At 39.3% G+C, this 15,791-nt stretch overlaps 1 protein-coding gene across 3 annotated transcripts in view; it reads right to left on the bottom strand.

Annotated features, from left to right (window-relative positions):
• Nucleotides 1-15,791, bottom strand: part of LOC103139918 (connector enhancer of kinase suppressor of ras 2) — a 78,885-nt gene that overhangs the window by 49,029 nt on the left and 14,065 nt on the right. For all 3 annotated transcript variants that reach the window (XM_016672817.1, XM_016672818.1, XM_007554789.2), the window contains exons 2-4: nucleotides 9,427-9,590; nucleotides 2,505-2,707; nucleotides 957-1,044 (exon numbers count right to left, since the gene is read on the bottom strand). In XM_016672817.1, the coding sequence (XP_016528303.1) occupies nucleotides 957-1,044; nucleotides 2,505-2,707; nucleotides 9,427-9,590 (455 nt within the window). The remainder of the gene's footprint in view (nucleotides 1-956; nucleotides 1,045-2,504; nucleotides 2,708-9,426; nucleotides 9,591-15,791) is intronic.

Below are 15,791 nucleotides of genomic sequence, written 5' to 3'. Positions count from 1 at the left end.
TTTGCATGCGGCAGCTGCTTTATTTATTTATCTTTTAAGGAGGTGCAGTGTGTTGGATTAACATAGGGAAGCGGGCACATAGACGTCAGGAAACGATGGGGCATGTTTCGGTCACCACCAGGACCTGTTGACTTCACTGCTGGTGAATGTTGTCCTTTAAAGGGACAATATTATGTCTTTTCCAGGCACATAGTGCTATCTGATAGTATATATGTTATCTTCAGTTGTTATAAAAATGCTCTATATATCAAATATGACTTCATAATTTAACGCTTTGAAATTGGGCCTCTGTCTCTTTCTGAAACTCCACCTTCAGGAAGTTGTCACAACATGGCTCCTCTATTAACCCTGTAATAACGTTTTTACCAGCGTTGCGCTGAGAAGTAGCTCCTAAAATGAGCTCAGCTGATGCGCAGTTCCACCAGGTGTTTGCTAATTGCTGCTGGCTAGTCTGGAGGACCTGAGGAGGGAGTCAGAAGTTTGGAACCGCAGATTGAAAGAGGAGCTACGCCTCGAAGGCGGAGCTAGGTCCACCCAGACATTTTCTACAGTTAAATGGTTGCCATGGGATACTAAAGGATTTCTCAAACATGCATGAAAGAATCAAGGAAACACACGTTTATGTTGAGGGGATAACATTATTGTAAGTCTCAAATAATGTTGATTTTACATAACACTTTAGTTTGTAAACTGCATATTTAGCTTGTGAATTAAATATTTAGTTTGGAACTCTGATATTTAAGATGCAGGAATAATATGGTGAAAATATGACTTTGAAGAATGAACATCCACATTTTTTCTCTGCAATAAGCTAAATATACTAAATTTTTGTTAATTCTTCATGGTGCAACTTTACAAACCCCATATGAACTTTTCTCTTTTTTTTCAATCTATATATGACCAATTAATGCGTTGTTCATGGAAAAGTGTGACAGTCTGATGATGTGTGAAAGCACCTGTTGTACAATGGTGGTCAGTTCTAAGCACAGCTGCACAATGTTGTTCTTCAGTAACGAATACTCAGTCACACTGGCGAATGGAGACCTGAAACAAACGAGAGCAGGTTGTAGTCAGACAAACACACCGACTGCACAGAAAGCACATGTTCAACTTTAATTTGGGGGAGGCGGGCAGAAAAGCAATTCGTGTGGAGGATGCTAATCAAATGCTGCGTTTATGTGTGTCAGCTCTCTCTTTCTGCATTTTACTCTCCCTGTCATTAACACTTACATTTGCTAAAGACTTGTGTCAAAGCTAAACTGTGACGTATGCTCTGATGTTGTTGTTGAACCCGTGTTAACGCAGCTGTTTATTTTCTGCTCGTTTCACTGTTATTACTGCCATTTTACCTCAGCTTCATGCTGTTGATTACCATTTTTTTCAGCAACTGAGGTTACGGTCATGATTTCGCTAAAACCTGAAATCAGAAAATCTGTCCTTGCGTTCTATGAACAGAAATATTCTATCATTTTGTATTTTTGTAAAATTTCAAATATATAATTCAAAAAGAATTTGTAGATTTCACTATCTTTTGCTAATTGATATGTGCATTCTGTAAAATTGCAGAAAAAAAACAACAAAAAATGGTAAATTACTGGTGTCCCTGATGTCAGTAATTTACAGTTTTATTTTGTTTTTTTACAGTGAATCCTTTACAGTGTGGATACAATGCAAGTCAGTACAATGATTTGAAAAACATATATATATATATATTGAGACATTTTGTTGAACTGTGAAGTATTTCTTTAAGACGTAATGTGACAGGTGCTTTTGTAAAGACTCTCCTGTTTGATAAGACAGGAACCATCCAACCAGGCACTGAAACATTGATGAAGACCGTGTTTTATCATCAGCATATCATTATTCCAGAAATATAAGAAGGTGCACAATAAAAACATAAAAAATCGAGATAATAAAATAATTTTTGTTTTACAAAAGGACAAGCACTGTGAAACTTTCAGACGCAGTAAGTCTGTAACTCTGGCTGAACATTTAGGGTCGTGAACGTCTGACCCCGTCTCCAGTCTCTTCCATTTCTCCCATAATTGGCTTCCAATTAGCTTCATCCATTTTCCCATCAGCTCTGACCAGCTTCCTTGTGTCTTTTGAAGAAAAGACATGATGCTAACCATGATGCTACAACCACCATGTTTTACGATTGGGATGGTATTCTTGGTGTCTGACCAGAGCATCTTTTTTCATATCCTTGGTCTGTCCTCTACATGCTTTTTGACAAATTATATATAAAGTCGTGAATCTAAAACCTGTGGTAACCCCATCGCTCAACGCTTATGGACAAAACTCTATCCTCAAAGACGTCGCTAGTCGTCTTGGAGGACTAGCTTGGACAGCACGTCCAAGCGGATCCCATGTCCAAGTGGGATCCGCTTGGACGTGCTGTTCATGCCGGAGTGACCAACATAACCACATCGGATGACTGCCGACAACTTTTTTTCTCGTGGTAAGTCTATCATGTAAATAGTTTACGGATGAACGACTTTTACCTGTCAAGCCAGGCGAGCAGATTCTTGGCAGCACCAATCAAATCCACCACTGACGTAAGGAAGTCGTTGGGCAACCTTCTGGAGGCTCGTCCGTCGTAATGACCCCCCCTCCGTCGGCCCAGGATGAAGTTCTGGAGGTTCTTTGCTGAAGCGTTGAGCTTGTGGGACAATGTTCTGAGGTTCTCTGTTTCTAAGCCATAGTTCTGGAAGAGAAACAGATAAGTATTTAGAAGAAGAAAAGAAAATGTTGTTGGCTATTGCTACCACATAGGCTGGTTAGTCACAGCGCAGATTTTGGTGAGATCAGAGACACAAATCTAAGGTCAGATAAAGAGATCTTTTGAGATTTTCTGTATGTCAAGTTGTGTGTAAGGATACCAGAGGGGCTGTAGTGGGAATAACACACTATGTTCTCATCACAGAAACAATCAATATCTTTCTGTTTCACTCCTTTTATATTTTTTGCTTTGCTTTCATGCACACCTCTTTGGCCTTAACCCTCAAACATCTTCACAAGGACATTTGATTTTGCTCCGGGGTTGACACATTTTGAACCAAAACATCTTCAGACATCGAGCCTGTCTCCTTCCTTAGTTTTATGATAAGTGAGCATTTCCAGTGTCTTCAGACTTCCATACAGTTTTGTTGTTTAGGTTAACATGGTACCTTCTGGCATGTAGAACCTGTATCAAAAGTTGAACCAGATTTGTGGAGGTCCAACATTGACCGTCTGATACTGTGCCTGATTTGTTTAGATCTTTTTTTTACGCACAAGGTCTTAGTGCCTTTGAGCGGTGCTTTAAAATATGTCTACAGGTGTGTCTCAGTTTAACTCAGTTTTGTCACACATCGACTTATTAGAAGTTTATAAAGCATTAATCGGGTTCTCTCAAATTCTTTAAAGGCATAGCAATCTTAGCGTATGAAAACATCTGACAATGAAGAAAGCAATAAACAATTATCTCTATTAAAAACAGTCAGAATATTACCCACTGCATGCTCATATATGACTTCAATTCAATGCACAAGAATGCAAACACTGTATACTTAGTAAGTCAAGAAACTTGACTGAAATGATGTAAAAGAGCCCCAAAAATGTGTGTATTTGTATCTTTTTAAAAACAAAACATCTTGTTGAGTATGTGTTGGTACTTGGATTTTTTCTTTTTAGCTGAATCCTTCTGTCACATTAACCTAATTTTACATTATTTTAGCATGTGATGAATAAACATCAAGAAAAAAGCCTGTTCTAAGTAATTCTGTCTGTTTTAGTGTTTTTTCCTTGTAAACACACACCTCCCACTCATTACAGACTTACTCATGTGGAGTTTTTAGCTAAGCACCAGGGGTTACACATGCATATGGGTTGCTACTGCCCTACATCATTATAAGGAAAGTAAACATTAATCAGGGATATGATAGCTTTGACACCAAAAAGCTTACTGATGACTCATCAACAGCTACATTATCTGAGCTTCTCCGTATTGCTGAAAGGCAAAGTAATGTCGGTGTACAGCGTGCCCCCGCCTATTTGTGGTGATTTTTTTCTGTGGAAAGTAAATCCAAGTAATTCATAGAAAATCCGCCAATTTCAGGATTCTTTTTTCAAAGTGCATCAAAAGTATTCAAAAGAAAACAGCTTGAAAAGCTTGAATATGGGAGCAATGCTATTTATTCTATTGGCTCCATGTGCTGCATTCAATTTCCTTGGCACTGATTGGCTGTATCCCCAAGATGGATCTATATTGACAAAAGTATGTGATTAAAAAGATATCAAATATGGCATTATGGAGAAGGTACGCATCAAACCATTAGTAACCATGGTTTGATGCGTACCATCAAACCATGGTTTGATGGAAGGGTTAGGGTTAGGGTTAGGGTTAGGGTAGGCTACCATACTAGTAGCCTAGTATGGAAGTACTAGGCTACTAGTACTTCCATACTAGTAGCCTCGCATGTATGGAAAAAAAAAAAAAAACTAGTCACATCTATCTTTTGTATGTTTTTAAGACTGCTATTTATGACAGTGATAAAAATCATGTGGTGTGAATTCAGGCAAAGTCGGCATTTTGATCAACAAGTCAGGAGGGAGGAGATATGTGTCGGTTGCTAAGCTAGCTGTTTCAAACTTTTGTAAATACCGCCGTCTATGAGCCCCAGCCAGGTGTGTTACGTTCACAGACAAATTAGCTCTATTCGAACAAGTAAAATCCACGAATAAACTGGCAAAAACAACTTTGGAAAAACTTTGCTCCGTTCAATACCGTCGCCCCTCACTTCCGATGGTGCCTCGAATGATGTATGACGTAGTTGCAAAGGGTCAATAAACGCCAACTAAACAAAGCTTTTGGAACACTACTTACTACACTGACAGGTGACTGACGCTGAGGTTCCATGAGTCACATTTTGTACATTAATTCAGAGCTCTAGACCAAGAGGGATCTGCAACACAAGCCATACGAACATCCCCACTCACACAGCTGTGCTGTCAGTGTAATCACTGGGAAGCAGGCAGGTAGTGAGAGGATCAGATTACTTCTTACTTCCTCCTGCCGATTTGCCGTGAATCTTTAAATGTCATATCAGTGATGGTCACGTTTTCTGTTTGCCGAAGGAGAAACCTACGTTTTGGTGTATAATATGTGTAGAAAGAGTGAAATATGAGCGAGTTGGAAGAGTTTGTTTCTCAGAGCTAGTGGGCTAGTGTAGCTTAATTGCTTAGCAACCATAGCAACCCATGTTTTTTTTTTTCTTCTCAAGACTGAGCATAATGCCAGCAAAAACTTGAAGAGGGGTTTTATGAAATCTGTAAAAGATTATTAAAAAAAAAAAGCTGAAATAAACCGAAGTAGCTGAAGTATATGACTTCATTTTAAAGTTTGAATGACCTTTCCAACTGAAAGTAGTTGGCTGTGGAAGAGCGCAAAGTTTTCAGCAGAATTTTTCAGAAATTATGGGATGTTCCGTTCATGTCAATGAGGCCCAAGATGATCACAACAAAGGGCTGAATATTTCATAAACTGTGGAAGATGTCAATACCAAAAGACAGGACTAACGACGTAGCCTTACAGCATTCACACTAATTAGGCAACTGCGGAACCAAAAGGCATGACGACTGGAGGGAAGGAGGGAGGAAAGACGGAGAGCACCCAGCGATGCGTCTCTCTCAAACTGGGTCAGGCTCCCACCGCGCTCCGTGTGATTTTCTGCATCCTGCGCGAGCAGAGACGCATGCATACACTCAGAGCGTACATGTTTGCACTGCTGTAATTAGGCTGTCACGTCATGACGTGATCTAAAAAAAAAAATCCGTCTGCGTCTGCCTGCCTCCAGGGCGCGCGGGCCGTCTGAAAGAGCGCGCGCTTGCTGCTGATACGGAGAGAAGTCATTTAAATTAAGGCTGCATGCACGTGTGTGCAAATCAATACCGTTATAGGATGATGCCATTATTACCACCGACACCCACTGCGGCCCTACCGTCCCTCCTCATGTCAGTGTGGTTGCCACAGCAACCGTGTATGGAGCGGCCTCTTCTTTAATTCTATTCCTCTGCCATGGCTCATGCACTAAGTCGCAATAAAAACATTGTACGTGCCTTACTGTCTGTCTTATAATCATTTTCCTTCAGATAGACAAAGGTAACTACATATTGAGTCTGCAAGAGTGATAAATTTGCGTTTAATACGTGAATATTTCTTCTTCGTCGTCTTCTTTTTTGCACTATGCTGAATTTTAAATTTATACCTTGGATTTTTCTAAATTGAATCAAGCTGTAATTTTCATGTCAGACCGTTTAAAAGAGTCCGTATTTGTTCATCTATTTACAGTTGGAAGGTTGAAACGAGGCATAAAGCGGAATGCTAATCACAACACAGTGGTTTGGATTCGTTTTTAAAAAATGACCCAATTTAAGGAAGCTGCTAGAAAACCGTTCTGTAAAAGACTGATTGTGTGACTGATGTGTGAGTCAAACAGCCGGATGACTACAAAGTATGTTTCTCAGAGATGAACATGAGGATGACGTCTCAAATTCTCTGTGAAACGCTCTCAAAAGCACTCTAAAAAATAATTTAAACAACATTCTTCTGGTTTGTTTATCTGAAAAATGTTGTTGGTTGATGTCAGCACAGACAGGATGAGCAAAAATCGATTTAAAATTTTATCAAGCTATTTTCTCTCTTCTTTTTTTCAATATCGACACAAATTCCACACCAGAAATAGACTTTTGTTTTTAGTCTTTATTACTAAAGGACCTTTTGTTTTTCTGAAATCTAAATACAGAAAGCGGTTTATTACCCTCTAACCATAAAGCCAATTTTACGTTGGATATGTCAGGATTTATAAATATCCCATAAGCCATGTTTTTGTTTTTTGTAGGGTCATGTTAGTTTTGTGGCTCTTGTCAAGTAAGCATCGTGCTTAAATGACATCAGGATCAACTTTGCTATGTTTCCAAAGTGACCTGGGACAAAAACATAAAAATAAATGTGAATGAATTTAGTCGTGACTTTAATCACAAATTCAACGCCACACTAACAGGATGACTAACTATAGTATTAACTTTTAGTTCTTGTTAGGTGAGAACCTGCACAACATTAAGAATCATCTCAGAGACTCTGCTTCTCAAATTCTCATCCGTAAGTGTGTGTGCGTGCATGTGGGTGTGTGTGTGCATGTGGATGCGTGCGTGCGTGCGTGTGTGTTGATGAGGGTCTGAGTGTGTCCATTCTTAGGCCGTATAGTGATTGGTACTCTGGGACACTCAGTCCCATGCTGGAAGATTTGAATGAGAAGCGGTGCTGATTAACTCACACACACTCAGACCCTCTTCCGCACATTTGAGCAGCTCCTACTAATCCAGCCATGTGTGCCTGAGAGATAAGGTGCATCCTGCATGCTCTTTCTACATATTCTCCCTCTCTCTTTCCCTCTCACCTCTCCTCCACTCCCTCCTTTCACCCGTTCTGGGAGAGTAGCACCTAATTCCCCCTAATTCGCTAATCCTGAGCAGGGCCACTGCACATACAGTCAGCATTGACCGAAGCAGCGCGCGCAAAGCAAGACTCAGGTCACGGAGGACTGTTATTTATTTATTTGCTTTGCTATATTTTTTAAAGCCAATATCAATAACTGATGCTCCAGAAAGTGTATATAATAAATCTGCCTTTTCATGACAGTGTCTTGTTTTCAAAAAATGTTCTTCGCAAAATTCTATCCACACATTTTGACTGAAATGCATGCAGTAGATTCTACACAAAAAGAGACCAGACAATAGTAACGGTGTAAAAGTGGAAAAACTGGTTACTGTGATCAAAGATTAACCAGTGTGTTGCAGAAACACACAGTAGATGTAACTGAGCAGTACTGAGCAGACCAATCAATGAGCCACTTGGCCAGCTAGCAGCTAATGTAATTAAGGAATATTGCATTACAAAAGCCTCTAGCTTCATCTGTACTTCTAGAAATATTTGTTTTTTGTTGTTCTTGCAGTGCTACAGCGGCCATGGCAGCTTTCCAGTTAGCTCATTGTTTTTAAACCAATGTTCTTCATGAAGTTACTATGTTATCCAATGCTAATCATCTCCTAACATTTTCCATCGATTAGAATTTTCCACAGGCAACTAAAGCAACAAAATGTGGAAACATTGCAATGATTGGTTAAAGTTGCAAGAAAATTGCGAATGATGACTGAATTTGCATTAATTGTTGCAACTGTGAAATCGTAACTTTCTGAAGGGACTGATAGGAAATTAATCAACAATAAAAAAAAAATTTCTACACTGAAGAAAAAAAAAATCACAAAATCTTACCAAATTTTGGTCTAATTTCTAATCTAATCCAAATATTATATTTAAAATAAGAGAAAGGTAACATGTAACTTTTCAGAAAGATATAGGAGTTTGTTTTAAGTCAATATTTCCTTAACATTAAAATATTAATAAAAAGTACTTGTTCCACTGGCTCCTATTTTTCCAAAAAGCTACTTGTAAGTTATCTTAGTTTTAATTTATGTGTACTAGGATATTTGCCCTAGCAACTAGGCCAAAAACACTTGGTAAGATTTTGTGTTTTGCAGTTACATTAAGCTTACGCAGGTACCATCGCAGTAAATTAGTTGATTCTAGAGCCAGAAATACACAAACTGCTTTTTTTAAGAGTAGTAAAAAGCTAGCTCTGGGTTAGCCAGTCTGTAACGGCCCTAACTTACATACCCACAGCCACACATTCCCACATTCACACTTGGGTCAACAGGCAAAACAACAGAAATGCACAACTCCAGAATTTGCAATTAGGAACCTCCTTTAAGTGACAGTACTCTGCCCAGAGATAACGGACACCCTAAGAGGTCAAATTCTGTAATACACAGTCCAGAAATGTCGCTGTAAACTCATCTCTCACATTAGCAGCAAACAAAGTTAGCTTTCTGTGGGTAAGACATCTCAACTGAACTCTTATATCAATCAGTCCCTCCAGTTTCTTCAGAATGATTGTGTAAATTTACGCTAAATCAATGAATCCCTGCACATTTTTTGCGCTAATAATTGGGAGTTTATTGTAGATTTTTCTCAAAGATGGCCAAAAACTTTCTTACTTGTACTAAACAGCTGCCTCAGCTTTAACCGATGTCAGATTATAGTCCACGATCTAAACAGCGAGTAATAAAAAGTCACATTAACCATCATAAATAAGTGCAAATATCCCAAATGTTTCCAAATGAGTACCACAAACATGAAATCCTGGAGGGACTGAAAATATGTTCAGTAATATTATTTAATTTGAAGAATTAATGGATATTTGAAAAGGTTTGATCAATATATCCTGGCACAACCAAACCTTTAACAGCATTCATGATCTTGATTTGGCCCAAAACGAAAATGAGTTTGACACCCCTGGGTTAAAACAACCCAGTACGGGGACTGACCAGGGCACAGAGGAGGTCCACAGCTTCCAGTATAAGCTCCTGGTGTCCTATTCTGGTGACGCCGAGCTCTTCCAGCTCCTGGTGGGTGATGTGCAGCAGCTGCTCTCCTCCTATCTGCTCCCGCTCAAAGCTCTTCACGTATTGCTGGAGGCAGTCATCCAAACCTGAGAGGGGGGAACACACAGATTCACATTAGGAGATTCTGGTGGGCATGTGTGGGGTAAGCTGTTGGCAGAAAATAACTAAAACCTTCGGTCTGATGAGTGGTTCAGAGGGGTGTCTGCTCTGGGACAGAGAGGAGACAAATATGATGAGGAAATATCATTTGTGAAAATGCCTTCAGAGATAACTGTCATGTTGGAGTCTGAGCAGTCCAACAAGAGGCGATCTGTATTGAAGTATGGGAGTGGTTGTTGTCCACACTAAACAACATTTAATTAATTGCAGCCACAGATAAACACCAGCCTGAAGGCAGATGTCTTTTCAATGCTTTGCTGGCGTCCAATGACGATCACCGAGAAAAAAAAACAAAAAAAAAAACAGAACGAAACATCTGCTGTGTCCGTACCTGATTATACGTACAGGCAGAATAAGAGTCATCATAGCACTACTGCTTTTTACATCAAAGCGAGCAAGGCAAGATCTATATTTTATTTATGTTTAATGCAAATAAATAAAGATAAGCACATTTTGGATGAAACTGCACCCCTCTAAAATACATGAAATGTTTCACATTTTCTCATCTTTTTTTCACATTTTCTCACCCTGGGGTACTTCACTATGTGAAATATCTGGAGAGAGGGTGTGCGATAAGTTGTGTCACGATATTATAAAAAAACTGTTAATTAGTTATTTTTTAGGGAACTATATGGCTGTGACTACATGGTACAAATCCTGTTTTTGAAATCCATTCTAATTTGTAAAGTCTTTCAGGACACCAGTCACATAGTCTGCATCACTAAGCAACACACAATAACTACATTTAATCCTATTTTCATTTTTATTGATATTTATCGATACTCTTATTGAGCAAACAGCGGAGGAAATAGTAAAAAAGAAAAAATCCCAACGATACAGATACAAGGTTTCCCCCAGAAAATCTGCAAAGCCTGGTGGTGGGCCGTGTTTTTGAGTTAAAAAATGTTTAAAGTTGACAGGAAACTTGAAAATATCACTAGATAATTATGTGTTATTGGAAGATTGGAAGATTAATACTTGAACACCAACTATAAAGTCTTAAAAATGCAAACATAGAAAAATAAAAAATAACTTAAATAAATAAGCAATGCTAAGCCTGGTGGGGGCACAAGTAAAGCCTGGTGGCCCACCAGGCTTGTAATACACCGGGGGAAACCCTGCGACAGCTTAGAGTTTCTCAAACTCCCAGCTGTCACAACGTCACAATGATAAATCAAAATTCTTATCATGATATGAAATTTATCACGATAAATGATACAATAAATGCCCAACCCTAATCTAGAGATATACATTTTTGCACATTTGCTTTGCAGAGCAGGTCAAAGATTGTCATATTGGTTTAACATCATCTGTGAACATCAAATTCATAGTATTGCATTGCATATCTTTATTATTTAATCATGTATTCATTTTTGGAAATTATCTAGGGACTTCTATTGCTAATTAGCTTATGCTGTAAACAATGTATCAAATGGTGACATTTATGTTTGACGTCTACATTGTCCCCTTATTAAATAAAATGTGTTATTATTGTCATTATTCAAGTCTTCCCACTGGTTTTAGATGTGGACTTTGACTGGGCCAGCAAACCAATGAAGACGTTTTGATTCAAATCATTCAGTTGTGTGTGTATTTAGTCCCTCCTACCCATAAACTCCATCAGTGATGGGTTTTTATGGTCTCTTTCAGCATTGGCGTTCTTCTTCCCATAGAGTCTAACTAATAGTTGTCCTGTCAACAGATTTTAAAACCTGAGTCATTCGTCTTTGCAGCTCCTCCAGAGTCACTGGGACCTCTTGTCAACTTTAACTGTTGCTTTTATGCCATTTTCAGGTTGCTGTTTGTCCACTGATGCTCTCTGACAAATGTCTGACACACACAGTGGACAGCTATATTTACGCTGTGATTCAGTAACAAACAGGATGCCTCTATTTACAGAGTTACTGACTTCTGAAGGCAGTTGTTTGCACTGGATTTTATTTAAAGGTGTAAAATCCCCATTAAAAAATACATTGAAGCTTTTCCTTGAATAGAGAAGTATTCAAGGAAAATATGTAGGCCCTTTCTCTAATCTGTAATTTCTTAGAATATTACAGGCCACATTAAAGAAAACGAGTTACAATCTGCAGTGTGGCCCATATGATTTTAAATGAATGTGAAAGTTGTGGGACTTTATGTGTGTAATCCATATTTTCTATACTAATGTGCAGTAGGAGCTTCCTCTGCAGATAGCCGGTTGAGTGTGTGTGTGTGTGTGTGGGACACTATGGATCAGTAAGAGCTTCTGGCTCAGAACCTAACAAAGTCAGCAGAAAGCACATCTCCCCATAGACCTAATGAACAAGCCTTCTCCAAAATGAGCAAAGACAGAGCGTAACACACACAAAGGGACATAAATCCATGCACACTTCGAGCATAGCGGCTACACAAGTAGCTCATCCCTCCACAAACACACACATCAAACACAACCACCCATCCCCAGCCGCCCGTCCCAAAACGATTGCAACTGCTGTTGTTACTGTCGCTAAAGCCCGGGGGAGCTGCAAGGGAAAACACTGATGCCCGAGGGAAGCAAAGCTGACAGGGAGCAGAGTGTGTGCTACCACCTTAATACACCCACCATACACAACCACACACGCATGCACACGCACACGCACACACACACACGCACGCACGCACGCACAGACACTTGGTACAATTAAAAGAAATATCAAGAGCACAAGGCGTCTCACCAGGGGAACACGAGAGACCAAATGTGAGCCTTCTGTTGAATCAAGAGACATTCAGAAGAAGCAATCTTGCTACAGTAGCAGAGCAATTTTAAATCTAACACATTCGTAAAACGGCTCTGAACTGTAGCGGAACGAGTGAAATGTATTTAACGGAATGCATTCCCAGTGGAAAAAACCCTGTTGCCCCCATTGTTAGCGTCTGCTGCAGACAAAAATGGTACAAGGTTGCCCCACGGAGAGCTGCAGGGATGCCAAGTTTACACGTAAGCCTGCTCTAGTACTGCTGTGAAATCAAGTGGGCGCATGTGTCGGCTGGTTTCCATGCAGCCATATGTAGCACTACAATCAGGTGATGGGGATTTTTCGAAAATATTTGAACTTGTGTTCCAAACTTCCTGAAGTAAAATGTATTTATTTGGAAGTAAAAATGTAACCCATCTGTATCACCACCTGAAGCAGGTTGTAGTATGTTCCTGGCCCTGGAGAGGGTCCTGTCTGAGGCCGTGGTCCCCACATTGGTCTCCTGTGCAAACTGGCTTGAAGGAAGGGATCGAACCAAGATTTGGAAAAACAATTAATTCTGGGATCTGATCAGGATACTTTTGAGAAAGCTAGCTCTCTCTCTCTCTCTAGAGGCTTCAAGAATGTTTCACAGGAAAATTCCATTTTGGTTTGAGAATGCCTTGGGATCTCTAGTATTCTCTTCACAATGGTAAAAGACCATAGTTATCTGAATGGATGGATGTTTGGTATAAATGTTAGTGATTTCCAATGACTATTAAATATAAAGTCTGGTTAGAGTTCTGGGAAATACCATTTTTATATAGAAGCCATCAAGTGAGGTTTCTTGAGACAGAAACTTTTGGATAGATGGTTGTGGAGGGAAAGTAAATACATGTGTCAAGCTGGCTGAATTATTTTCAGCTTTTTAAGCCGGTAATCCATCCATCTTCTTCTGCACCAGAAGGAGACTCGTTTAGGCCGCTTGTATCCCTGTAGCATAGATCGACCAGTAAGTTAAGAGCTTTGCCTTTTGGTTTAGCTCTTTCTTCGTCACAACTGACCGGTACAGCACCCACATTACTGATCTATAGCCATGCCTATAGATCTCTCATTCATGAACAAGACCCCTAGAAGATCCTTAAACTCCTCCGCTTGGGGCAGAACACCACCCCCCGACCCAAAGAAGGCACTCCACCCTTTTCCGGATCAATCAAGGCCGTGGTTTCAGACTAGGAGATGCTGATTCTTATCTCGGCTGCTTCACACTCAACTGCGAGCCACAACTGTCTGATGAAGCCAGTAGAACTACATCATCTGCAAAAAGCAGAGACCTGATCCTGAGTAAAACCAAGACGGATCCCATCAACACCTTCGCTGGACCTAGAAAATCTGTTCTTACAGGTTATGAACAGAATCTGTGACAAATGGCAACGCTTGGTGGAGTTCAGCTCTCACTGGAAAGAAATTTGATCAGTAATATCAACTTAAAATAGTCTTCAGCTTAAATGTTCTAATATCTTCTATTGTAATAGACTAAATCTTAAAGCTGATCGTGTGAAAAATCAAGTAGTGATAGAACAAGGAAATTCACTATTCAGAGAAGTGTCATGTTTTGAGTTTGAAAGGGACTCGGGCATATAGGTAATTAATCATAAAAATAAATCAATCAATAATGAAACTTACAAAAGCATGGGAGGAGAAACAACATTGGGACAAGCTGGGTCTCAGGGAGAACGAAGGAAAGCCAAAAGAAGAATCCAGCAGTATATGACAGGAAATGAGGAGCTTAAATAGGGGGAGCTTGATTGCTGGATGAGGAACAGGTGGCAGATTGTAACCGAAACATGTACTCAAATGCACAGAGAAGAACAAAACTTCAAATCTAAAGAAATGAACCGATAAGATCGAGGTTGAACTGAAAAAATAAAGAAATAATCAAAATACAAACAGATGAAAACCAAAGCTAGAAGACTGGAGGCATAGTTAGTAGTAGAAGTATTTAGGGGTTACATAAATACATTTATTTGTGCTTCGAGCTGTACCTCCCACCTCAAAAACCATCGAATGCAGAAGTTTGATTCAGTTTCAGCTTCCCATCAATTTTGCAGTGACTCTGTAAATGTAATAAAGTGAAGTTCCTGTTAAAGAATCATTGGTTTTAGTTTTATAGCTGAAAATCACGGCTTTAAAGGCTAATATGAGTATCTCTCCCTTCCTGTGGAGCTAGAGCTAGAACTGCTGCGGTGGGAGGAGCTACTGCGGAGATATTTCAACTTTTTATAGTTCGAATATCTCTGTGGCATGACTCTAGACTTTTATTCTCCCCAAAACTCCTACAATTAGAGTCAGGAATCACTCTACATCCTCAAAACCATCCATTTTACAATTTTGCCTGATGTGTCAGACCACTGTCTTGTTGGAAGGCTCCAAGGTGCCTACAACCAAACTTTTCTCCTGACTGCAACCTGATTGGGCCGGTTGAAAGCATCAAGCCTACACCAAGGTTTTAAAATGCTACAGCTTCCAAACAAGCAAAACAAAACAAAACAAAAAAAAATCCAGCAAAGTCTTGATTGATTGGCTTTTCTTCCGCAGTATGGAGCAATGACTGCAGTAGAACTGTCCTGCCCTATCCTGTTGCTACATACTGCTAGCTAGCTAAAAGATTACTTCTTTTTTTTTTTTTTTTTGAAAGATGACTTGTACAACTTCCTTTTTTGACTTGTCATGAAAAAGTCAATAATATCTGGGGGGTAATTACAAAAAAACACAGTCATAATTCTAAATAAGATAAGGATCTTTTTAGAACTACAGCTGTTAAGCTAAAGCTAGCATGAATATTTAGCAACCAGACAAAGCAGAAAGCCAAACTAATGAAACAGCTAATAAAAACCTATGATACTTGAGTTAAGGTGTAAGAAGCAGAACAGTATTCTACACAACAGGCATGGTTACTACTGGAAAACTATTAAATTAGTAAGAATTTGCCATAGAATTTTACTCTCTAAATACATCCTATAGATCTATGTTTAATACATAACACCTGAAGAAGTAACTCTCTATTTTCTGCAATAATATTACATTACTATACCATAATGCACTAATAAAATTAAACCCTACTATTTAATTAAAGGTCATTACACAATCAGAATCTCATGCCACCTAATGCCTGGTAACATTGCATCCAATAAAAATGGAAATTCAATGCCAAATAGACACAATCCTATGCAGAGAGTTGGTAATTCGCCATATTAGAAATGTCCATGGCTTAAAAAGAAGTCTGCAAGCAGCTCTTTGAAACCGTTGCAAATAAAAGTGTTATATTTCAAAATTTGCACTTTTTTCCGTCCTGAAATGGTAGAAAGCACGAGCTGCATGTTTATTACAATGGCAGTTGTGTCGTGTGTGGTCAAATAAGTCCACCACCGTTGA

The sequence above is a fragment of the Poecilia formosa genome, unplaced genomic scaffold (genome assembly GCF_000485575.1).
Source record: "Poecilia formosa unplaced genomic scaffold, Poecilia_formosa-5.1.2 Scaffold66, whole genome shotgun sequence".
Classification (NCBI taxonomy): Eukaryota; Metazoa; Chordata; class Actinopteri; order Cyprinodontiformes; family Poeciliidae; genus Poecilia; species Poecilia formosa.
The sequence above is the reverse complement of the archived record's forward strand: the minus strand, read 5'-3'. Positions and strand labels throughout refer to the sequence as shown.